This window comes from Apodemus sylvaticus, chromosome 10 (assembly GCF_947179515.1).
Source record: "Apodemus sylvaticus chromosome 10, mApoSyl1.1, whole genome shotgun sequence".
Classification (NCBI taxonomy): Eukaryota; Metazoa; Chordata; class Mammalia; order Rodentia; family Muridae; genus Apodemus; species Apodemus sylvaticus.
The window spans coordinates 45,020,776-45,046,917 of record NC_067481.1 but is presented as its reverse complement, the minus strand read 5'-3'; the positions used below and the strand labels follow the sequence as shown (position 1 = coordinate 45,046,917).

The 26,142-nt window shown below is 40.9% G+C and overlaps 1 protein-coding gene across 2 annotated transcripts in view; it reads right to left on the bottom strand.

Annotated features, from left to right (window-relative positions):
• Nlk (nemo like kinase) overlaps positions 1–19,239 on the bottom strand; it is a 133,174-nt gene extending 113,935 nt beyond the window's left edge. The window contains exon 1 of one of the 2 annotated variants that reach the window (XM_052194272.1): positions 17,583–19,239. In XM_052194272.1, coding sequence (XP_052050232.1) covers positions 17,583–18,040 — 458 coding nt within the window. In that variant the 5' untranslated portion in view covers positions 18,041–19,239. The remainder of the gene's footprint in view (positions 1–17,582) is intronic. The other variant, XM_052194271.1, reaches the window with a different exon arrangement.
• Between the last annotated feature and the right edge of the window lie 6,903 nt (positions 19,240–26,142).

Below are 26,142 nucleotides of genomic sequence, written 5' to 3'. Positions count from 1 at the left end.
TATGTAAGTACACTGTAACTGTCTTCAGACACCAGGTCCACCTGCCATTGAGTAAGAGGCATCAGATCTCATTACGGATGGTTGTGAGCCACCATGTGGTTGCTGGGATTTGAACTCACAACCTTTGGAAGAACAGTCAGAGCTCTTAACCACTGAGCCATCTCTCCAGCCCCAGCCTCTCTCCTCTTGAAGAGCTTAAATAAATAGGGTACTTTGATATAAAGTATTTAGATTCCTTCATTTTTTATAAATTTAAAATTTTATTAGTGTGATATGAATGTATTAATACGCATGTGTGGCAGTCAGAGGACCACTCCTGGGTGGTGGTTCTGTTTCCATTCTGAGTTTCAGTGATCAAACTCAGATTGTCAGATTTATGGGGCAAGGCCATTTACCCACTACACAGATTCTATATAAACCCCGAATCATCTGTTTCCTCAAAGATTCATTAAAATGTTGACATAGAATAAAGTAAATCCATTTTAATCCTTTATACCTTTGTTAATTAGAAAATGACCAAAAAATTATCAAGTTTCACACATTCTATTTATACTTTCCCCTAAGCCACCTAGAAGTAAAATAAACCTAATCTTTATAATTTATATAAAGCCCTCAACTAAGTAAAATTAAACAACACAGTTTAGAGTATTTTGGTGGAATTATATTAATAGAACTATTCTACAACTGGATGGTCACAATGGTTGCACAACTGTTTAAGAATTTACTGAATTCAGTATTAAGTGGAAGAATTCTGAGAATAAGTCACCCTCAGTCAAAGTGCTTTTGAAAAAAAATATCAAAAGAATGAGAAAAACAAGGCACAAACAGGAAGGGTATGTTACAAATCATGTATCTGATACAGACTAGCCTCTAAAACACATAGGAACAAGCAGGCTTACCCTAGCCTTCAGACTTTCCTAAGCACGCCTGTGGGCTACTGAGCACCATCTATCCAAGGTGCTCAGGAACAATAAGCCACCATTTATGTCTAAGTTCATAAAACAGAAATGAAGAAATAAAAAAACCAAGCTCAGAACTAAACTCTTTCCTATGCTAGCATCAAAGTGCTTTGGAGTGTCTTTGATGTTAAGTTTGACAGTTCTGTTTACTAGATCTCTCAGTTTTCTACCATAAGATCCAGCACTGCACTGGAGGTGCTATTTTTGCTAACAATTCAATAAGATGCTTTATGTATATCATAGAAAACATATAAGGGAAGAGACTTCCTTTTCAAAATAAAAGGCTGATCTTAGAAATACAGTTGTACAACCCTGTACTATTTTTAGGTTAGGGCTCTTACTTTAAAAAGACAAAAACCAAACATACACAAAACCGTCTGTCTAGACACCGTTAAAGTGTCCCCTGAAAGCCTTCCACTGCACGAAGAAGTAGGAATCCTGAAGTACATAACAGCACTCTTTTTTGAGAACCACCATCCCATACCAACTTGCATTACAAACTTTCAACTAAAGAACAAATAACAAGCATCCAGGTCTGAGGAAGCCAACAACGTCCATCCGAGCCATTGTCAAGCATCCTTTTCAGTGGAGCTGTGGGTAGAGAATGTGCTTATGGTGGTTATCAGCATTTAGTTTTCATTAGCATTGAAAAAGAAAAACGGGCAAAGATTGACTTTTATGCGTCTTCAAGAGTGACCATCTACATTAAAAGAAAAAAAAATGGAAATTATAAGAACTAGATCCTTGGGAGCTTTGTTCTGGTTTTTGTGAGCTTGTGTTTTCTTAATCAACGGTATCTTACTCTGTAGGACATGCTAGCCTTCAACTTAGAGCAGTCTTCTCACTTCAGTTTCCTCTATGCTGGGATTATAAACAAGAGCTACCACACCCCACCTAAAAACTAGTTATTTAAAGCTTACCCACCTACAAAGACAGCTAATATATACTATAACCAGCCCATCCAGTTAAACAGACTAAGTGTCCTATTTTTCACCTTTCCTGATGAGGAATTTTAGGTGATTTACCTGCAGATACTGATATCTTCTACATCAAATAAACCAGTAACAGTGGCCTACCAGAGTCATTTCGATTTCAACTCCAGCCTCCTTGTTCTAGGCATTTATAAAACTCTGTATATAACTGTATTGGTGACAGAAAACTCCTTTCACAACTAAACCAAAAGATTTCATGGTTAAAGTCTTGCTGCCAGCTCATTTCTGGTAAAGCTAATATATCATGTGGCCCAGAGCAGACACAGCAGCTGCCCTTTCATACACAGCTGTAGTTTAACCTACAGAATGATGACTTCAGTCATTCCTAATCACTAACTAACGTTTTAGACTGGAAAAGTTATTTCTTAGGGCTTTGTACTATATATAGAAATAATCACAACCCTTTGGGAAACAATGGCTCATTTACTGAAAATGAGTTTAACAAAGGAATTATTTGGTACTGAAAAATACACAGCAGTGAGCTGGGTGACACAAATCACATCAGCAGCAGCTCATGTGACTGCATTACAGTACTTTACTTTAAAATTTTAAAAACTATGATAATTTAAAATTTAGCTTTGACCAAGTCTGGCGGTGGTTGTACACACCTTTAAGCCCAGCATTAGAAGGCAGAGTTTAAGACCAGCATGGTCTACAGAATGAGTTCCAGGACATCCAGGGCTCCATAGAGAAACCTTCTCTCAAAAAACAAAAAAACAAAAAACTTAACTTCAACCATACAACAGTCTAGATCATGTCCTTTATTCCAAAACTGTGAAACTGGACCTTAGGATCTATATTTTGATCTTACTTCCACAAGAAGACTGCCCTTGTAGAATGAAGCATCTCTGCTCTGATGCTTAGCTTTGACAAGAACATCACGTTTCTAGTCCATATGTGAGCTGCACTGGATTTCACACTAAGTGTAAAAACATAGCATTCAAAGAGTCACAAGCTTTAAAACTCCAAATCCTTCTCTAGTGGGAAGCTTGACAAACTTACTACATAAAACAATGAGTTGGTGCAGTGGCCCGAAATTTCTTAACATTTAAGTATAAATTAAATCAAAATTCAATCTTAGCCATCAATCTTTCTGCACAAACAGCCTCAAAGCAGATAAAATGAAAGCCGCAATTGCTCATCTAGAAAGATGACTGGGAAATTCTTTTAAATTTTCTGGGAGTTATAGTCTTTCAAATATAAAGAGGGGCTGGAGAGATGGCTCAGTGGTTGAGAGCACTGGCTGCTCTTCCAGAGAACCCACATTTGTTTTCTAGCACCCACATAGTAGCTCACAACCAGGGATCCAATACCATCTGGCTTCCTCAGGCAATAGGCATACACATGTTGTACATACATACATGCAACAAACACTCATACACATAAATAGATCTCTAAAAATTAAAGGAGGTAGGGGCATAATGTACCCAAAATAGAAATACAATACAAACCGGTTATATTTAACAGGAGAGACTGAGTTGTCTCAACTGCTGAGACATCTTCAGCCCAGTGGCTCTCAAGCTTCCTAATGCTGTGACCCTTTAATACAGTTCTTCATGTTATTGTGACTCCCAACCATAAAATTATTTTCGTTGCTACTTCAAAATTATACTTTTGCTACTGTTATGAACTGTAAAGATCTGTATCTTTCTGCAGTCTTAGGTGACCCCTGTAAAAGGACCATTAGAACTCCAGGTTGAGAACCACTGCTGTAGGCCACCTACCACACTCTCCTTTACCTACAAGTTTTATCACTTGTGACACCAAAGCAAAACTCAAGTCACTATTGCATACAAAACCAACAGTGTTTTAAATATTAGTGTTTTCCCTGCAGATACTTTTACGCAGGTTTCCTGTCTAACTTTTGGTTTGGTTCTAATGTGCTTTTTTCTATGAGGACCCCTCTGCTTAAGGGACATTCACAGGGCAAGTATTACCCCTAAGAACTGAGAACTCTGGCTTGCCACAGGCCAGCTTGTGACTAAACAAATCTCTGCTTCTGAGTTTCAAGTCAACAATCTGCGTAAGGAAGCGGGCTAGAAACACAGCTCTACAACTCATTCCTTTCAAGTAGAACTCTGAGCCTATAAGAATTTAAAGCTCAAAACAAATGGCTAAAAACCCAACTTTATATATAACCGTTAGTGAAACAAACACCTAATTCTAATAATTAATATCTCCCTTTCCATAAAAGCTGTGTAAACAATACAACAAAATGTTATCAGACTAAAAACATTTCTTTTTCTTTTGGCTTTTCTGTAATTTTTGAGAACCTACAGTAAACCTTATTACTTTGATAATGAAAGAGAATTAAAGCAGGCCAAAAAAAAAAAAAAATCTTCCTTTCATTCACTAAAGAAAAGCTGGGTCTGGAAAACTCATTCTAAAATTGCAAGGACTTTAAAAAAAAAAAAAAAAAAAAAAAAACAGGACAGCCAGGGCTACACAGAGAAACCCTGTCTTGAAAAACCAAAATAAAAATAAATAAATAAATAAATAAAACAAAAAATCTCTAGTGGAGTCACATACATACCTGTCAACGAACATAAGTTAGTTTGAGGAAATAGTATTTCTTTACTTTTACTGAAACTGATAATAACTAACAGCTACATTTACATAGCACCAGGCTTGGTTCTAAGGTTTCACAATGGTGGCTCACACCTTTAGTCCCAGCGCTTGGGAGGTAGAGGCAGGCGGACTTCTGAGTTCAAGGCCAGCCTGGTATAGAGTGAGTTCCAGGACAGCCAGGGCTATACAGAGAAACCCTGAAAGACTTTACATATTCACTTACTCCTAAACAACCTACTATCCCTACATACTCTATTTAATGCATGAAGACCATGGGTACCAAGAGAAAATGATGTGCCCACAGCCAGTGAGGGACAGAACCAGGATTTAAATAGAGAACAGACACTAGCTTTTAAGCCACACTGTCCCTCTGTACTTAAATGCTGTCTTCCATTTACTCTTGCCTTTTGTTCTACAACCTCTTCTACTTTTCCTCAACTCTGGAAAAGAGTATGTAGGTAGCCCAGCTGAACTTTTTCTTGCTTAAAAATATGATTCATTTCCAAGTCATTGCTTCAAAGCTACAGGGAGTATGATTTAGTCTCCATCCCTGCCAGTAAATCTGTAACATCTGTGGGTGGACCTGTAGCTCAGAGGTAGAGCACTTGCCAAACTATGTGGGCCCTGGATCAATCACCAGCACTATTAAGTACGTGTACACACACATACACACAACTAAAACATGAAAGGAACTGAATGGTTTTCTTTAGTAGCTTTAACCCTGAAGTGCTGCGGTAAAGAAAGGGGCTGTATTGATTGCTATAATCTTACCTCCTGATCTCTTGGAAACAGTCCCTAAAACCAATTACTTATTGAAATGTCTTAATCACATCATGTTTTTTAAAAAACCACATCAATGTTTACTTCCAACTGTGGGTGTGGTGTACACCCAACTAAATTCACAATCCCAATTACTATAATGTAAAGAACCCGGTAAAAATAAATGCAGACACCAACCAATTTAACAAAATTAAAAGTTCTCACATTATTCTTAGAGACCACTCTAAGCACACCTGTGTCTGAACAGTACCCACATGCTTGTTGTTTAGCGTCTAGATTACTTTTAATATGCTCAAATTTCCCCCACATTTGTATTACTAAAAGTGCAGTCTTGTGGAAGTAAAATAGTTCCCCTACTGCAAACATTAGAAACAAGAGGAGAGTGAAGAAAGGGTGGGAGAAAGCCTTTGCTGCAGCTCCAGGTTAAGTTCAGGAGTCTGAGACAATCAGTTGATAATTGCACCCGTTGGGTTTAAGAAGATACAGTAAAATAAAGTCACCTGATTTATTTCAATTTACTTACACAATTTGCAATTCTGTAGCTCTTTGCTATGGTACATTAAGAAAATTAGCATGTAAGAAAAAAAAATCACCTGCTTATGTAAATTGGAGGATGATTTTTATCCACGCAGACAGAAAGGGAGAAAAGGCTGCAATCTAGGTCAAATGACTAATTTTATCTATTTGTTCAAATGCCTCACTTCACCTTTCTCTGTAGCTCAAAGCAAGAATTTTAAGTCAAGAGTAGATAAGCAAAAGCTTCTGTGTTGTTTCTGCCCCAGTAAGAAGTTGCTGTCTGACACCACTGAGTTCTGAATTACTTGAGTTGAAGACAAAACTGAGAACCTTATCTAGATAATAAAACCACAACACTAAGGGGGGGAAAGAAATCATCTGAGATTATCTGCTCTAGTTGGGATGGAAAAGTAAAGATGGCAGGGACCAGGTAACAATTTTACCCTCTGCTACTTTAGGAAGTTTCAGAGCAAAGGAAAATATCCTTTTCTCTAAGTAACTCAGGACAGACAAGACAATTCCTCTACAAAGAACATTAGTCTACTTTGTCTAAGTCTTGACATAAATTAGATGAATGTGTTACCTTGGTCACTAAAGACTGACTGCCCTGCCCAAATCCACTGCTGGGAGTTGGCCTTCACTCAGCTGACTGCAGGAAGGTGCAGAAGAGGTTACACTGCCCCAGTTTCATGTGGTGCTAGAAATCAAGCCCAAGCTTTGTGCTTGCTACCCAAGCACTCAACAAACTGAACAATAAATCCCCAGGTCTTCTTATTCTTCCTTTAACTTTTTAAATAGTTACCTTTAACATCCTATCTCCATTACCTGCATTGATACACAGTACATATAAACCCAGCAGGGGCTAAAGACTAAAACTGTGCCGGTCAATGAGACAGACAGAACATGTGGCTACTAAAAACCTATTCTAAAAGTTCCTAGTGCAAACTGAGATGTACTCTAGCAACTGGATTTTTGTAACCTAAGTATGAAAAATGTAAAATATATCATTGGTAATTTTTCATAGAAATGAGTTATGTTCAATATAAAGTGTTAAATAAAAACATATTACTAAAAATAATTCCACCTGTTTCTTTTGCCTTTTTTTCACTGTGTCTAGAGCATGTAAAACCATGTGCACAGCTTTCATTATTTCCCTCCTGGGCTGCACTGCTCTTTGCTGGGAGCGCCCTTGAAAGCTCCTTCCCTTGCAGAACCACCTAGGAAGTCACGGGCCCTTTCTACAAATTATTAAGGCACTTGCCTTACTCAATTTCAGAACATAACTTACAAATTAATGTAAGTATACATGCCGTTGGCCCAGTCATTTTACTTGATGACACAACAACAACAAAATACTTATTATTAGGTTTAATTTAAAACTTTAAAAACCTGAGCAGGGCCTGATGTTGGAAGTTTGACAGAATGCTGCTACAGTGAGTTCAAGGCCAGCCTGGTGACTTTGTAAAACCTTGTCTCAAAAACAAAATATACAAGAGGGATTGTAATGTAGCTCAGTGGTAAAAACACTCATCTAGCACACACAGCCCAAGGTTCACCTCCCAGTATGTAAAAAGCAAGCTTAAAAATCAGCACTAGCAAACCAGGCAGTGGTGGTGCACACCTTTAATCCCAGCACTTGGGAGGCAGAGGCAGGCAGATTTCTTTTGAGTTCAAGGTCAGCCTGGTCTACAGAGTGAGTTCCAAGACAGCCAGGGCTACACAGAGAAACCCTGTCTCAACTCCTCGTCCCCTCTCCCCCAAAATCAGAGCTAGAAGTAAGAAGGCTAAAATGGGACACTGGGAGTTTTAAGCCAGCCTAAGAGACAATAGTGAGACCCTGACTCTGGAGGAGGAGGAAGAGGAGGAGGAAGAGAACAGCAGCAATAATAATAAAAATGAAAGCCATTCCAAATATTTAAGAAACCAAGCAAATAAAAGGCTGGTGGTGTAAGGCTGGAGAGATGGCTCAGCGATTAGGAGCACCTACTGCTGCTCTACAAGGACCTGAGTCCTTTTACCAGCATGTTGGGCAGATCACAACTGCCTATAACTCCAGCTTCAGGGGCTCAATGCCTCTGGCCACTACAGGCCCCTAATCAACATGTACATACTCACACATACATCATTAAAAATAGTTCTTTTAAAGGTTTGTGGTGTATGTAGTCTAGTGGTGGGTCTCCTAGAAGAGAAAGGGGGAGGAAAAGAAAGTAGGGATAGACTATTTTATCATCATTGCTTTGTTATTGTTATTACGTTGAGGCAGGAGCATGCATGTTCCATGGCAGGCCTGTGGAAGCAAGAAGAAAACTTTTGGGAGTCAGTATGTGAGTTCTGGGTTCTGAGTATGGAGCTCAGGTCTTCATGATCACTCAGTAAGTGCTTTTACCCACAGACATTGAACCCAACGAAAGAAATCTATAGCACTAAAAGGTATACTGCAACTAGGAAAATAATAGCCTCTAACTGCCCAACAGGCAAGCTTTTCTCTATAACTGAACATGTATAATCCTCAACAATCAATCAGTAACAGGGAGGGAAATCTCTTGAAGAACTGAATATTTAAACTCTGATCTTAACTAGGCAGTGGTAGCATATACCCTTAATCCCAGCACTTGGGAGGCAGAAGCAGGCAGATCCCTGAATTTGAGACCTGCCTGGTATACAGAGTGAGATCCAGGACAGCCAGGGCTACACATAGAAGCCCTGTCTTAAAGAATTATTAATTAATTAAACTCTGACCTCAATGGCTCAGCAGTTAAAAGGACTTGTTGCACTTACAAAGGAACCACCAGAATCCTGTGTAATTCCAATTCAAGGGATCTAACCCCTTCTTACTTCTCCAGACAACCACACTGGACACACACACAAATGAAAGCAAACATTCACATATGTAAGTATTTTTTAAAAACCTGTACTAAAATCTGATCTCAAAGTTGAACAAGGTGACATTTATCTTACCTTCCCCAGCCCCACCCCCCCAAACCCCAGACAGGGTCTACAAGTATCTCAGGCTGGCCTCCAACCTTCAATGATATACATATCTAACGTACATCCTCCTGTTTCTATCTCCCAAATGCTGGAATTACAAGTGTCATCACACTGCCTGATTTTATGTGGCTTTGTGCACGCCAGGCGAGGACTCATCCACTGAGCTTCTCCCTAGCCTATGCTACCCCTTTAAACCTTTGTAATAGTTACCTTTAAATATTTCAATAGTTACCTGTCCTCAAGAAAGTTGTTGTGGTCACTAACAGATTTTACTAACCCACAAATAATATCATTATGCCTTTCAAATATTCATGCCATTTTATAAATCCCTTAGAAAGCAGAGGCTTTTTATAAACAAGGAAATCAAGGTTCAGAACTTTTAATAACTTTATCAGAATCACAGTTGACAGTGATGTCAGAACCAGAATCTATGCTGTTTTCTAGCAAGGTTGATTTAGTATTCTATAATATCACTAGCATCAATGAATAAACTTCTCCCAAAGAAAACAGTATTTTTTATATAAACATAAGTTCTCTGGTTTATCAAACTACAAATACAAACTTGGAATCTAAAAAGTATTGGTAACAATAAAAGTGCTGCTGATACTTAAAATATTTAAAATCTCTCTCTCTCTCTCTCTCTCTCTCTCTCACACACACACACACACACAGTGTGAAATTCAGATGTAATCATTCTTTCAAATGTCATCAATGATCTATCTATCTTCTTGATAAATGCAATGGTCTTTTCTCCATGCTAATTTTCCTTGACTTTTATGTGAACCAACGATTACCCTATTCTCCTAACAGCCTCCTACCACACAGGGCTGTCATTCATGGTGAGCACATTTCCTATCTCACTGAGCTATAGTTTGGCCTTCAGTAACTTCTTCTACCACAGCAGAACACCCCTAAGGCTCAGACACTCCTTAGCAACTCTACCTTTTAATTTAAATATTCAGAGAATTAAAGCTGATCCATCTTTCTCTCATCTAAAAACTTTCAGTAGCTGTCATTTACAGGGTTTCAGTCTTTTTTCATTCTCACCCTCTCCTCAAAAATAGATTTATTTTTAAAATTGGGAGAGAGAGTCTGCTTCCCTTGGTAAAGGACCTCAGTTTAGATCCCCAGAACTCACTTGGCAAAGGCCTGAAATCCCAGTGCTGTGAAAGCATAAACAAGAGGCCCCCTGTGGCCTGCAGACAAGCCAATCTAGGTTCAGTCAGAGACCCTGACTCCAAAGAGATAAGGTGGGAAAAGATACAAGACACCAAGCACCAACCTCTTACAACCAAATAATAATGTCTTAAGCCAACAAGAGTTAATGTTCTTGCAGATAAGAGAGAGAGAGAGAAAGAGAGAGAGAGAGAGAGAGAGAGAGAGAGGAGAGAGAGAGAGAGAAGAGAAGAGAGAAGAGAGACAGAGACAGAGAAAGAACAAAAATAAAGTTTTTTAAAATGTCTTTTAATCATTCTTTGTCAGGTTTTAAGACTGAGGATACTTGGAATGTGTATGTGGTACTTTCTTCATGAAAAGATTAAGATTCTTGCCCTCTCACCCTGCCACACCAACAACCTCTACTTTTGCATGACATCCCAACCTCCTTTTGCACTAGCAAAAATAATGTCCTTCTTACCACCTCATGTGCAACTTTCTGCAAGTCCAAGCTGTAGTGTTTGGCATCTGGGCCCGCCCACCAACTATCATTAAAACAGCACAAATTTACATGAAGAAACTGCCCATTTGCCGACAAGCCAGTTTTCTTCCATGAATAGTTTACCTTTTCTAGGAAGCAGCACACCTTCCACAGAAATGTTTTCTCTATGCTCCCAGTAACGTTCAGGGACCATGTAGCTGGCTGCATGTATGGCACTGAATTGTAACTATTCCTTTACAAATCTCTCTCCCATAGGAAGGTTAACTCTTTAGTTCTCATCACCTAGCACAACTAGTAAACAGTTAACACACAGGCAATACACAGATATTATCCAAACTGAGAAGACTGAATTGCTAAGGTTATTAGAGAGTTTTGTTTTGTTGAATTTTTGTTTTGTTTTTTTAGATGAGGCCTTATTTTGAACCCAGGTTAGCCTGGAACTCATGATGTAGTCCAGACTGGCCTTGAAATTACAGCGATCCTCATGCCTCAGCCTTCTGAGTGCTGGGATTCAGATAAAAAGGTTGAGACATCATGCTCATTCCAAACTAGTTTTAACTAAAGCTACGAACTACCTGAGAGTAAGGACATTATTCTTCACGTTACTCGGTTACCATAAAGATCACGACAAGATCATGACCCTTGTCAGATGGGACAACTGCCTGCAGCTCAGCACAATGCCCCACACAACAGAACGACAGAAGCAGCTGTGACAGAGGCCTCAGAAATCAACCACAGAACTAAATATCCTTCCTGATGGTCTCTTAACAGTGCCAGTCCATAGCAAGCTAACAACAAAAATATATGGACTAGTAAAGCCCAAGAACCAAAAACTTTCACCGTCTGACTGTAGAGTCAATTAATACCCATGGTATTAATCCCTGTACACTACTTTATTCACAACACTACAAAGAAGTGGCAAAGGTTCAGTCTGAGCATAGCTGTTCCTTGAATCATCTTTCTGTAGGTTTAGAGTGCTAGAATTTTTGCTAATATTTCTTGGCTAGGTACTTCTGAACTACTAATGATATCTATCATGACTTGGCGCATGCTTATTGACTGCTCTATAACTGATGCCTCGGGCACTCTTCAATATTACCCCCAAGCAACAACAGGATCAAAATGACAAGCTATTTTAGTTAGGAAATCATTGTTGATGTGCACTAGATGACCCAGTTAACAAATAACTCACTGAAGTGAATTATTATTATGGATGCACAGGGAATCATAACTAAAACCCAAACATAATCTACCGAGTAGCTTCATTCCATTTACTTGTTAAATGACAAATGGAAGAAATTTCTTTGTCACTGACAACCTCCATCAAATAAAGTAAATCAGCATATTAAGGAAGCACACAATATATGCAGTTGACCCTTAAATTGCTGGCACATCAATAAACCTGATTTAAAAAAAAAAAAAACTTTTAAAACAATAATAAAGCAGCCACTCAATTATACCACAGAAGTCAATAAAAACCTGGACAAATTCAAGTCATAAAGAAAACATTCTAGTATCCCAGTAGAGGTTGTTTTACATCAAAGAATAACATTTTTTCAGATGCCATACTTTGGAGAAAGAAAACAAACAGAATCAATATTCAAACGTATATCTAGTTAAGGCATTTCACAAATATCCTCCTCTGGCATAGTAAATGGAAAGGGGATTGGTGGTACCAGTCCCCAAAGTGATTCAGAGATACTCTTGTTTAAGCTAGTTTAAAAGGCAATGTTTTTTAAATGTTGTTGTTTTTTTAATTACAAAAAAAAAAAAGCCTTTTTTTTCTAAGTTCGTATTTAGTAATAACATGATATTAATCTCCCAATTATAAAACAAATTTACTCATTGTTATACTGTGATGGGGTTTTTTTCTTAGCATAATGTGAATAATCTTCAGAGTTGAAATCTAAAATCATTTTGAATGTTACAGGCTACAGGCTCTCAATCACCAAGAAACAGGTATAGTAATATTAGACTGTGTAACTTTTCTCCTCTAACTTTTCTTTATGACCATGAACCCGTGGTTTCTTAAAGTACATTTATTTGTAGCTGAAATTAACAATATAGATTTCCACACTGCTAGCTTCACACAGATGCTCTGTTATATCTAGAAGAACAACCATTTCCTTTTTATGGTTCAGGCTCTGCTTCTTTAAAGCTCTTTGCACAAAGCAGACCCTCCACCCACAACCCAGCACAAGCCAGCAGTGCTGGTTAATCCTGACTGATAGTAGAGAAACTTCTCAACACTACAGATTCCTAACCCAGAAAACAGTTACTAACAAAATACTCTTTTAGTATACTACTCTTACTGATGTAACTAAACCCAGGATATTCCTCAACCATCCAAAAAGCATTCCCCATTTCTCTACCATCTAATGTCTTATTTACAGAGTAAAAAGACCACAGAAAACACACCTCTAATTTTCACAAGATGAACAAGTTAGACATCTTTGCCATGCACAGAAGTTTACACTGAATAATTTTTCATTTACTCACACACACTTCCCCCGCCTCACCAGGATCATCTTTAGCAGTTTACTTTTCCTTTAAACACAAGTGAATTTCCACTCAAGCACCTTAGACAGTGATGGCAACCTTCACTTATTCCTTCCCAGTCTGTAAATCCACAATCTACGACAGCACAGAGGACGACTGGAACACTGGCTACACTATACCCAAAGCAGCTGTTTTGTTGTTCTTTTAATTGAGAGAACAGAAGAGTAGTTTCCCCTCAGCTCTGAATGTAACCTTCATTATCTCCTTGGCACAAATTCAACTGAGGAGGTGACTCTTTGGTACTTAAAGTCATGCCTCCTAAAATAATTTGAATGTTTATTTCATATGGTAAACCTGACAACAGGAAGATTATTCTTCCTGCACATTAACAAAAGCATGTTGTCCTTTTTTTTTTTTTTTAAACCAGCAATAACTACACTAGCATCCACTGAGGACTTACTGTATACTACATATACTGGTTATAAGGATCACCTCATTAACCCTAGTACCAATTCTGAGATAAGCACTATGATCCCCATTTCACAGATGAGGGACTGAAAGAGAAAATTATCAAGGTCACGAAGCTTAGTGATAAGTCACTAAGTATCACAACAGTGATGCTGAAGTTTTGAAATACAGATAAAAGTAACTTGCTAAACGTATTAAAGCAAAAACATTCAAAGCTTTGCAACTTTATTTGAACTACAAAGACAACAGACTGGATGCATCTATGGATCTTTGATCTTTTAATTAATCAGACATGTACAAAGCTAAAACATTAATTTTATAAAGTGGAGGCTTTTCCTGGACTCACTTTTATCACGGCAGCATGTAGCATTAATCCAATCTATATTTTGAGTGTCAAAAACTACCTGGGCTTAGTAGTCCTCAAACTCTTCTCATGTGGTCAGCTTGCTCCAAGTCTTTAAACTACACACTTCATAAGATCCTGAAGCACTTTGTTCCAAAGTTGTCACAGTTTTAAAGCACAGTATTTTTCTCTAGCAAAGGTGACTATGGACAAAAGGATACATTTATATTACCTTTACCAAATGATAGAAATACTGTTTGTACTTTGTTTTTGCATTATGAAATGTCCATATGAGCAAAAATGCAAAACACAAAGTCTTGACCTCTGATAATGCAGGTCAAATTATGTATGTTTTCAGAACCAATGAGCAGCATCTTTTATCGGCACTGCTCACATTACCAGGTAAGCTGGAACTCTCACTTTGAGAGAAAACAGAGCAGGCAGTTGTTAATGAAGCCTTAATTGAACTGTCAAAGCACCATCCTTACCAGCAAGCTAATGGGTAACTCACTATTTTTACACAAGACTGATAAGTTAGTCTACTAGTAAAATTCAGCAGAAAGCTAAATCAAGTCAGGTACTAAGTTGTTCGGTGATAAATCTGAATGGTAAAATACTGCATTATTTCTATGAATATTTCTCCCTGGCTGCATTGAAGACTAGTCTCCCTCAAAATTATATTCACAGTTTTGGCCATTAGTTAGTACCCCAAGGTGCATATCCATAAAATGGAAGGGGTAGATACAATTCCTTGTATATGCTCCCAAAATAACTGACTGAATCTAAATGAATCTGATACCCAGGTAATTACATATAGTGTTGATTTAAATGATGTATCACTAGAAGAATTTCCTTATGCTTTGTTTAATTATTTTAAGAAATAATTGTTTCAACCATAAAAAGAACTTTTTAGCCGGGCGGTGGTGGCTCATGCCTGTAATCCCAGCACTCTGGGAGGCAGAGGCAGGCGGATTTCTGAGTTCGAGGCCAGCCTGGTCTACAAAGTGAGTTCCAGGACAGCCAGGGCTATACAGAGAAACCCTGTCTCGAAAAAAACAAATCCAAAAAACAAAAAACAAACAAACAAACAAAAGAACTTTTTAAATTAAAAAGAAAAACCCTGTTTTATTAGGTTAAATGGTAAACAACCTCACCAATACCTGGAATTTCAGCACACTACTGGCATTTCATTTTGGTTTGGATATCAAATCTCTAGTTTTAGCAAACTTAGATCACACCACAGTTAAATTCCAAATAAGCAATTCAGACAGCAAGTCATCAATATGTAAATATAAAAATAGAACAGCATTTGCATACTAAAAACACACCTGGTACTCTTCTCCCTTTTCAAATTAAATTGTATTTCACCTAAAACAGCTGATAAAAACATTCCTGCAAGAACTAGCAAAACCTGATTGTGAAATGAAAAAGGATCAAAAAATAAAATTGGAAGACACAGCAAGATGGCAGCCATCCGCAAACCAAGGAATGAGGCTCAGAGGGACTCAAGCCCACCAACACCTAGATCTTGGATTTCCAGTCTCTAGAACTGAGAGAAATATATTCCTATTGCTTAGGCTAAAACAAAACAGTACATCGAAAAAGCAGTAAGACACCATAGCACTGTCCTAGGTACTGGAGAGAAAAAATTCTACACCAGCGGTTCTCAAATTGTGGGTGGAGACTCCCTTGAGGATTGAATGACCCTTTCACAGGGTCACCTAAGACCACTGGAAAACACAGATATTTACATTATGATTCATAATAGTAGCAAAATTACAGATTCAAAGTAGCATCGATAAAATGAGGAACTGTATTAAAGGTTGCAGCTTTAGGAAGGTGGAGATCACTGTCCTAGACTAAACATGGTGCTACATTTTAACATTCCACCCGTACTCAGAGGCAAGCTTGAGGCCCAGTGATCTACATAGTTGAGTTCCAGGCCAAACATTGAAACTTTGTCTCAAAATGTTACAAAAAAGTACTTGGGTATACAGGTCTTAGCCTCAAGGAACTTAGTGTATTCAGTACACAGAAAACAACAGAAGATGGTCAAGTTACTGGTTCAAGGGACAGCCTGTGAATTTCTATAAAGGATTCACACCAAGCACTTGTGGATTTTCAGATAAGAGCAATTCCTAAGGTCCACTGCCAAAAGGTTTACCAGAAGAGATGCTAGAGCACTCTTTTCATTTTTTCTACTCTTGCCACAAACCTGACATTAAAACTTTTGCAAGTCAAACGTCCTTTTGACAGAAAGGTAGTGAACTCAAGAAATGTTTAAAAAAAAAATGTGTCCCTTTCTGTATCTCTTAAGTTTTCAGCATTGAACACAACCACATCTAAAAAAAAAAAATCCAGATACTCAAAGTTTGTAAAACAATGACAAGAGTTAAAGCAGGAAACCAGTTTTCTCCTACCCTCCTCCCATCTCTCCACCCCCTACTTTGGAAATCCTCAAGGGTTAGGCAAGGAATGGAAGTTCCTAGTGCGTTCCCTGGGGACAGTGCTGTGGAAGGGAAGAGGAGGGCAGGACCAGTCAGGTCCCTGAGCAGTCACTGAGAAGGACCCATTACGGCCTCCTCTCTTCCCACTTGCAATCCCACGGTCCCTGGAGAAGCAAGGACACAGCAATAACCTCCTTGCAGGCTAGCTGAGGAAAACTGGACTCTACTTGCTGGGTTTGTTGTTGTTTTATTTTCGTTTTAAGAATTAAGAATCAGCTCACTTTACTGTCAAGACTATAAATTCTAAAAATAGGAAGATAGCTAGCTATTACACAAATAATACCTAGCTGAATTTTAGCCTTAAAAACAAAGAAAGGGATTATTTACAGGTTAATTTTAAAGAGTTCTTTTTTGTGATGGGGACTTTCCCGGACATTAAGAAACTATGTTTACATACACTGAAAACATGAAATCATCTTCCCACCCTGGAATTGTTAATCCTTGGGAGGAAAAACTCTTAAAAACAAAAACAAAAAAACCTCCATTCTATATTTGATAGAGACAAATGCACTCTAAACCATCAATTTTCCTAAGATGGGCAAATACACAAAGATGTTACATTTAACAAATCTTTAGACTTTTAAACATATCTGACCACTAACAAAAGTAAAGCAATTTCATTTGTTAAAGGCACACTTCCCACCACAGCAACTGGCCAATAGTCAGTGACACATTACATGGAATGTGGGCCACTGCGTAGCTCCAGTCTACTAACCTCATTTGTGCTACTCATGTGTGATGCTATATTTAATGCATTCTTATCAGAAGGCTAAGCTACAGACTTCCCAACTCTAGCTTTATGGTTTAAAATAAAACTACTCAAGTGATGATTTTTAACTGGTTCAACAATGAAACCTACCTTTCTTCCCAGGGCCAAGATCACAAAATAAGGTATGAAAAGATGTAGTGGGCAGGAAAGTTGACTGCTGGGGGTCAGTTGTTGACACCTGCTGTAACTGAGCAGCCAATCCAAACTACCACACCTGAGATGGCCAAGGTCTTTTGGAGGAGGTATTTTAGCACATTTACCTACTGATCTTACACTCCGTAGCTCACTGAGGTTCTTGACAGGCAAGTTTAATAGTCTGCAAACTTGTGTCACTCGGGAAAAAATGCTCCACTATCATCTATCAGGACTCAAAAGGCACAGGCCTAGAGAGCCAATGCGCCAGGCCTCGTTGTCATTAGGAGGATGGCTTCCTCAAGTTGAGAGGAAGCTCGCTCTACTTTGGTCAAGATGGAGTAAAACCAATGAACCATGGCTTGCTGGGTGAGAACCTGTGGATTTGTGATTTGGATACTCACCAGACAACACCAAAGGCTCCATATCCAATAGGTCTATCCGGCTCAATGTCCAGCTGCTGTTGTGGATGATGCGAGTGCTGATGATGGTGCGCCTTCACTGTAGCAGCTGCAGCAGCCTGTACCTGAGCTGGGGCTGCAGCAGCTGGCCCAGGAGCCTGACCCGGTGCCGGAGATGGGAAATATGGCTGTTGTTGCCCAGGGTTTAACATGGCTGCGGCTGCAGCTGCTGCTGCGGCTGCCGCAGCTGCCGAAGACGTATGCTGCTGTACTGGGTGGACAGCAGCAGCCGACCCCGGATGAAGGTGGTGTTGAGGGTGGTGGTGGTGGTGAAGGTGAGGAGGAGGAAGGTGTGGAAGGTGGTGATGGTGGTGGTGGTGGTGACCTGCCGCTGCCGCAGATGTACCGCCATTGTAAGCCGCCATCATTTTTGCGTTGGCTCTTGTGCCACAAAGAGACATTCAAAAAAAATGCCCTTTGATTGGAAAGCAAACTGGGTCAAGCTGTCATTTGGCCATTTAAAAAATGAAGAAAAACCACTCACTCCACCTCAAAAAACAGAGCGGAACTGGCTTTATGTCTTCATCAGTCAATCCAGACAAGTTTGAGGATCTTGGGTGTTCGATATTGGGGTGAGAGTGTGTGGAAGGGTGTGGGTTGTCAAAATAAAAGTTAAGAACATAAAATAAGAAGAAAAAAAAGAAAAAGAAAAAGGGAAAAGGGCCCCTTCCCCCCAGGATTCCTGCTACAAGTGGATACTAAAACTCCATTCTTAATGGGGGGGAGGTTCCAACTTTGAATGTGGGAATAAAGGCCAAACCTCCCGACCCCCTGAACTCCACACACGAAAAAGATCTGGTAACACGCCACCCTTGGAATCTTGTAAGAGGGTTGACTCATCTACCCCTTCCATTCCCACATCCTTTTCTAAACACCTCCCACCTCCTCAAAAACACAATTAAAAAAAAAAAAATCCCGACCACTCTAAATCAAAAAAGATGAGGGGAAATTATCAGGGAAACCAGCTTCTAGCTTCCCTCCCCTCGAACTCTCGGGCCTTCCTACATCTCCCCCTACTCCGAGTCTGGTTGATCTGATTGGGGGGATCGAGGAGATGTACCAAACTTTCCTGGGCAGAATGAGCCAGAGAAGGAGGCTGGAGGAAGAGAGTGAGGCAAGGAGGCGACAGGCAGGACAGAAGAGGAGAGAGAGAACCCCGGCAAAAGTGAAGGGAAGAAGGTGCAGGGAGGGAATGAAAGAGCGGTGGGCAGCACTCGGACGCCCAGACACAGGGAACCGCCCCGGAGGAGGTTAGGGTCCCGGGGCCAGAGAATAGGAGCCCCGGGAAGCGGGCGGGGGACGGTCGGAAGCAGGCTGACTCCTGCCCCCGCCGCCGCCGGCTGCTAGTGCAGAGGAGGGTTGGGGGGGAGAGCGGGTGGGTCCCCCGCGCGACGGCCCCTGCAGGGCTCAAGGCTGCTCCGTCTCCCCCCCTCCCCCCCACCCGGCTTCCGTGCCCACGGTTGCTTTCTCCACAGCCGCCGTGACCGCTTTCTCTTCAGCCGCCGCCTTCTCAGCCGCCGGTGCCGCCGCGGCCGGACTCACCTCCCCTAGCGAAGCCGGATAGAGCGGAGCCAGCGGCGGACACGCGCAACCAGCCGCCGAGGCCCCGCCCCCGCCTCACACTGACCGGCTGTCCTAGCCAATCCACGCCCACCTGTCCGCGTCCGCCTCCAATCCCTGGCCGGAAGCTTCAGACAGGCGCACTGTTCGACCAGTGGCAACCAGGTGTGGGTCTCCTGGGGAAATCCCGCCCCCGGTTCGGGATGGGCAGACAGACAGACCAATGAAAAGGCAAATCTTGGCCTGACCGACAGGAATGAAAGCCAATTAAAAATCAAAAATCTCCATGACTTTTTTTTTTTTCTTTCGTCTCTCTCCTCTTTTCTTTTTCTTCTTTTATTTTTTTGGCAAGAGCAGGAAGCTGCGTGCTAATCCCGCCTGCAAGAGCTAAGAAGAGAGGGGCGGAATGAGAAAAAAACCAATCATGAGCCAGGAACAAAGAACAGAGAAACCAATCCTTGGGTTGAAGACTAAGAGGGATGGAGCTGAATATAGATAGATATATAACTGGACAAATGGGGGAAAAAAGATTGACATAGGTCCCGCCTTTCGTATGTCCCATTGGACAGAATTGTGGAGAATTTGCTGTCATATCGAAGAAGACATCTTCAGGAGGCGGGGCCAAAAGAGGGGTGTGGTTTGGTGTGGGCGGGACTTAGGCGAAGAAGGCGGGGTCCAAATTATCACTGGTCCATTGATAGAACCCATCTATCTACTACTCTTTCTAAGGTATAGATATGGAAAAAAATAGAAGGAGCAAAAAGGCATGTTAAGCTTCAGAAACTCAAGATTCAAGGTTTCTTAATACGAAACAAAGTAGACTCATCGGTTAAGCTTGATATTGACCAAAAAGAGGCTTTATTTTCAGCATGCCCAGACTGCAAAATGTATACAAATTAAAACCCAGAAAAAAAAGTTAAAACCCCTAGACAGTAATATTCTCCCAAAATTTTCTGCTCAAGTAAGTTCCAGCCATTGAAATTTTGATAGAAGAACATCATTCTTTGATATTACTTTACTTAACATAAATTTATTCTTAAATACTAGGCTAGCAGACATTATGCTTAATAAAACTGTGTATCAAAACCTGAAGGTTTTTTGATTCTCCTTTTGCCTGTTGAATCCTCCTTTTCCTATCAAGAAAGTAGTCTTAAACACTTGTGAGTACCTCTTCATCCCCATCCCCTCTACCACAGCATTACCTGAACTCAACACCAGTAGCATATTTAATGCATCTTCCTGCCTCCAACTCTCTGGTGGACTGTTGAGGACATAGTATACCTTTCAGCTCCCATCATCTGTAAAAAGTGAAGTACTGCCTGTAAAGTTGTTGGCTAAACCAAGAAAGGAGGCATAGAGAAATTTCAAGAGAAAATATGAATCCATGAAAAATCTCAGGGACATATTAACAATGGTATATTTCAAAGTTCATCATTGTTTTGAAATGTAAGGAATTGATTTGGGTTGAGTTCCAGAGAAGTTTGTCATTGACCTGTGTTCACAGAAATATGTAGCCAGACATAGTGACACACACCTTTAAATTCAGCACCTACCAGGCAGAGGCAGGTAGATCCCTGTGAGTTTCAAAGTCAACCTGGTCTACTAAGAAAGTCCTAGGATATCTAGGGCTACATAGAGATATCCTGTCTCAAACCAAACAAATATAAATACATGTAACAAAGAATAGTTTTCTCTTGTTAAACAAACAATTTACAAACAAGTAAATAAATAAGAAAAAGAATTTGGCAGTCTATTTTACCTGAGGTTTTGGTTTCTATGATTTCAATTTTCCATAGTCAACTGTAATTCAAAAATATTCCATATATATTCCCAAAGTAAACACATTTTAAAAGGTACACCATTCTAAGTAGTAGAATGAAACTGAGACTTAGTCATCATCTTGACTCCCATAGTATTTCAGGGTTCACGTCCACAGAGCCTTTCGGGACAGTCTACAATGGCCTCACCCAGTCTAAGTCACGTCTCCTCGTTTCCTCTTGTCACACAGGCTTTGTATCATCTCCATTCATTACAGGAGACATTGGGAGAATGAACAGCTTTTGAAATCAGGAACACAAACCACATCACTTATATTACAGTACACAGAATGCAACCTAAGCAACCTTATTCTGAAAATCCAGAACTGAAAACATTCTAGATCTAAAACTTTTCAAAGGCCAAGAGAGCACACAAGTGTAACTGTCCATCCCTAACTTTCTATGACAGGTCAGGGCGCAAATGCAGGTGCACTGGAATATTACCTTCCTCCTTGAAGTTACCTTATGGCTATGCATATAAGGGTTCTATGAAACATAAATGATTGTGAGTTTAGAGTTGGGTCCAGGGCTGGAGAGATGGCTCAGGGGTTAAGAGCACTGAGTGCTCTTCCAGAGGTCCTGAGTTCAATTCCCAGCATCCACATAGTGGCTCACAACCATCTGTAATGGGATCCAATGTGTCTGAAGACAATGACATATGTACTCATATACATAAAATAAATAAATGAATCTTAAAAGTTGGGTCCCACCCCAAGATGTCATTATATATGTAAATTTGTCAAAATCCAAAGCACAAAATTCCCAAATCTGAAACACTTTCGATCCCCAGAATTCCAGCTAATGGATGTTCAACCTGTTCTAGCTTATAATTATTGTTATTTATTCTTATTGTGCCTAATTTATAAATGAAACATTATCAAATACATGTATGAAGATGGAAAATAATATCTGTAGAATTTAGTACTATTCACAGTTTCAGACAATCACTTAGGTTCTTGGAATCGTTTCCTGTGGTTAGCGGAGAAACAGTGTACAAGTCTGACCTTGCCTCTAGCCTTGAATAAAGTCAATAAGCGCAAAGAGGCGGCCATGAGCGGGTGCTGTCTGCTTCAGGCCTCCTTCTCGCTTCCACCCTCTCTACTTGAGGCAGTCTAAATTTCTTTCAGGTCCTCAACCACATTGATGTCTTGAAGCCTTCATGGCTTGTTTTCAGATTAAGACATCCCCAAGCCATGTTCCACTCCACCACCAGACATGCTCCCCTTTCCCCTCCCCAACCACGCTCCCCTCCTCCCAGAGCCTTGCTCCGCTCCTCCTTAGCCACACTCCGCTCCTCTCCAACCACACTCTGCTCCTCTCCAGCCACGCTCCTCTTTTCCCCAATCATGCTCCATTCCTCCTTATCCATGTTCCACACCTCCTCAGCCACACTCCTCTTCTCCCCAGCCTGCTCCACTCCTCTCCAGCCACACTCTGCTCCTCCCCAGCCACGATCCACTCCTCTACTCCATCCTTTAGGCTCCATGTGGATCTCAGATTTTCTTTTGGAAAGCTTCTTACTACCCCTCATCTAGACTGTGACTCTCTGTTATGTATCTTCATGGCTCTGCCTCCCTAGTAGCACTGAGAACTCTATTCTAATTGCTTATTGAGTTTGACCAGAACAGAGAGCTTGTCTGTCTCACTTACATTGTATACCCAGTCCATACAACAGTGCCAGAAAAAAAAAGTGAAGACAGCGGAGATCTTCACAACTTCCTGAGGTTAGAAAGAGTCGGTACAAACCAGAGGCCTGCCATTTGTTAGCTCCATGATTCTGGACATTTAACTCGTCTCGGTTGCCTCCGCTGAAGTAGTGCTATGTGCTTCATTAGGTTGATATGAGGGTGAAATGAGGTGGCGTATTGAAAAGTGCTTAGCAAGGAATAAAAGTTCAATATTCGTTAGTTCAGTTCTCCCCTCTCTCTCTCTCTCACCTAATGCTTGGGATACTTTTCCAACCTTCCAGTGGAAGACAGTCTCCTTTAAAGTATAGTTTTTGAGAAGTTTCTTCAGCATGCAAGGTCTCTGGTTCTGTCCAAATCTATTGAGTTAGGATTCAGATGCAAGGTCTTTGGTTCTGTCCAAGTCTATTGAGTTAGGATTCAGATGGGAAAGAGCTGGACCCTGGCTAGCAAGCCCTCCAAGTAGAGCTACAGTGAAGCCCAAAGGGCCCTGGCCCTGAGGACAGGGACTCAGTCTTCTCAAATGTGACATTTAGTGTCTGGTGCAGGGGCTTTTGGAGGTACTTCACTGGGCCACTGGTAGCTCCTCAAAACTCTGTACATCTATTTAGAACAAGAATTTCCAAGTGAACTGAGCACACTCCAGGTGCTACACAAATGGGTCCCTTAGAGCCCTTGGAGAAATTAGTACAGTTCCAGATGCGGTCCGATACTGAGTATTGGGTATCCCAGCACTCAAGAAGCTAGAGCAGAAGGATTACCAGCTCACTATCACCCTGACATGGTGAGACCCTGTCTCCAAAACAAGAAACAAACAAGCAAAAAAACCAACAAAACTCCAAGAAATCATCATAAGCTTTGATTTCTAGTTTTCAAAATATAATTTGAAATGTTTATTTGGAGTTGGACATGGTAACTTGTGCCCATAATCCTGACATTCAGGGGGCTGAGCCAGGAGAATTACCTCAAACAAATTCAAGGCCAGCCAGAGCTCCAGAATGAGATTCTGTCTCCAAATAATAAATAAATAATAAAAAGCAACTAAAAAGCTAAAAAAAAATGTAAAACTATCTGGATATGTTTTATTTAACCTGATATACCCAAAATACTGTAATTTTAATATGCAACCAAAATTTGAAAAGGGATGCATACATATATGATACAAGAGCTGTGAAATCTAGTGTGTATTTTCACTTACATACAGCACTCAGTTGAATTAAAAGTTCAGTTTTGCCAGGCAGTGGTGGCACACTCCTTTAATCCCAGCACTTGGGAGGCAGAGGCAGGCAGATTTCTGAGTTCAAGGCCATCCTGGTCTACAGAGTGAGTTCCAGGACAGCCAGGGCTATACAGAGAAACCCCATCTCAAACAAACAAACAAACAAACAAACAAAAAGTTCAATTTCAGGTGACACATGTCTATAATACTAGATGTTCAGGGAGGTGAGACAAAAGGAACACTGGGTTTAGGCCAGCCTGGGCTACCTGCATAGTAAGTTCCAGAGCAGATCAGGCTATATAGGGACAGTATATCTTCTCTCTCTGTCTCTGTCTGTCTGTCTCTCTCTCTCTCTCCCCCCCCCCTTTCAGGTTCAAGTCCTTCCTCCTTCTAGTCACCTTTCAAACATTAGTTACCTTTGAGTGTTCATTAGCCACATGTAGCTAGCAGCTACTTCATTAGACAGCACAAGTCTAGACCATGGGTTGAAGCTTTGCTCTGCCCTCCACTTACTAGTTATGTGACCCTGGCAGGTTCCTTAGCCTATATTAGTGTGCACGCCTTTGTGTGAATAGAAAGGATCCCTGACTTCTTCATCTGTGGTGATCAAAGAGGCTAACCACAGAAAGTACATAGCCTGGGGCCTTAGCTCCTCGTCAGTAGCGGCAAGTGGGACGTTTAGTATTAGTATTAAAATCCAAGGTCAAGTATCACAACTCAGATGAGAAATATGCTACGGGCTCAGCTCCGCTCAGCTCAAGCCCCCAGCACTCAATCCAGAGGGTGCCTGTCCCCTTAAACATCTCACCAGACAGTACAATTTCCGGCCCTTCCCATCCTATTCCATTTTCAGGAGCTGAGCATGATGAACGAGGAGAAGTCGGAAGTGAGTCAGCAGGATAGCACTTAGAGCCCAAAAAAGCAAGCAGGACATCAGAATGCATAAGCAGGAATATAATGTGCAGGAAGTGGGAGATGATCTTGCCTTTCTTCTAAGAACTGGCTCTCCTTAAGAGTTGTCTGCAGCCTCTTTTTACAGCATGGGCCAGGCTCGGGGAAATTAGGGGACAGCAAAGAGAGCCCTTCTCTTCCCACAATGCTAGGTGCTCAACACCAGTTATCCTGTGTAATACATCACCAATACATCCATTCTGCAAATAAAGCAGCAGACTTGGGGAGCCTCGGGGAAGCTCTTACAGCTAGCGGTGACAGCTGGGACTGAGTAGCTCCCATCATATCACCGTCCTTTCCACCGTGTCACAGCTGGAAGGAATAGTCAATAGGAGAGTAACCAGGTAAAGGAAAGAACGTCCAGAAGGTGATGTCGCTTTGAAGCAGAGACACGCCATGTCAGCACTTCTACTCAGAGCCCTCATTGGTGTACAGATAGGACCACCTGTGACCTTGGCACCCCACCCCCACCCATTCCGGGTGCTACTTCCATGAAGTCCAGGCTATCCTTCTGCCTCCCACGCTGTACTGACAGATGGTTCAGGAAGACGTTCTCTGTTATTAGGCTCTTTAAATCTGTCCTTTTACTTGAAGAATTTACACGGTGAGAAGGTAGCTTTGATTGGAAACACATGCTGTGGCAGTTTTTCTAGCCATGTGACCTCGGGTGTAATAACACTTTTGAACTTTGGTTTCCTTGTCTGTGTGGTGAAGAACAAACACAAGATGGAGATTATTAAGTAGCATCGGTGCCTGACTCAATACAGGCTGCTTCCTTCCTCACCTCTCCCCTTCCTCACAGACTCTACATCTCCCACAGCCATCTCTATCTCTAGGACTCCTGGCTCTGTTTGGGGAGTTGGCTCTGGGAATGAGAGGTGATAGTTAGATTTTAGTCACTTGTAAACACTTCTCACCTTTCCCCTCATCCATTCTCTTACTGTCTTCAGGTCTTCTATCAGCCTTGTGACAGGGGCATAAAGCTGTCACTACCAAAATAAAGCTGGAGACACTGAAGTGTAAGCAAGGCCGCACACCTGTTGAGGCATTTGACAGTGCTGCAAGACAAAGAGCAGGCCCAGGATCGGGTCCAGGAAGGTTCTAGAAGAAAAGCCACAAATGTCCAAGGAAGAATGTGTGATTGATTGGAGAGATGTGGACGGAGGCAGGGATGGGAATACAGCACAATATCAGGAGATAATAGCAACTAGGACGGAGACAACAAAGACAGAGGCTGGCTCATAGTAATGTGCTGGGGACTGGGAGAGATC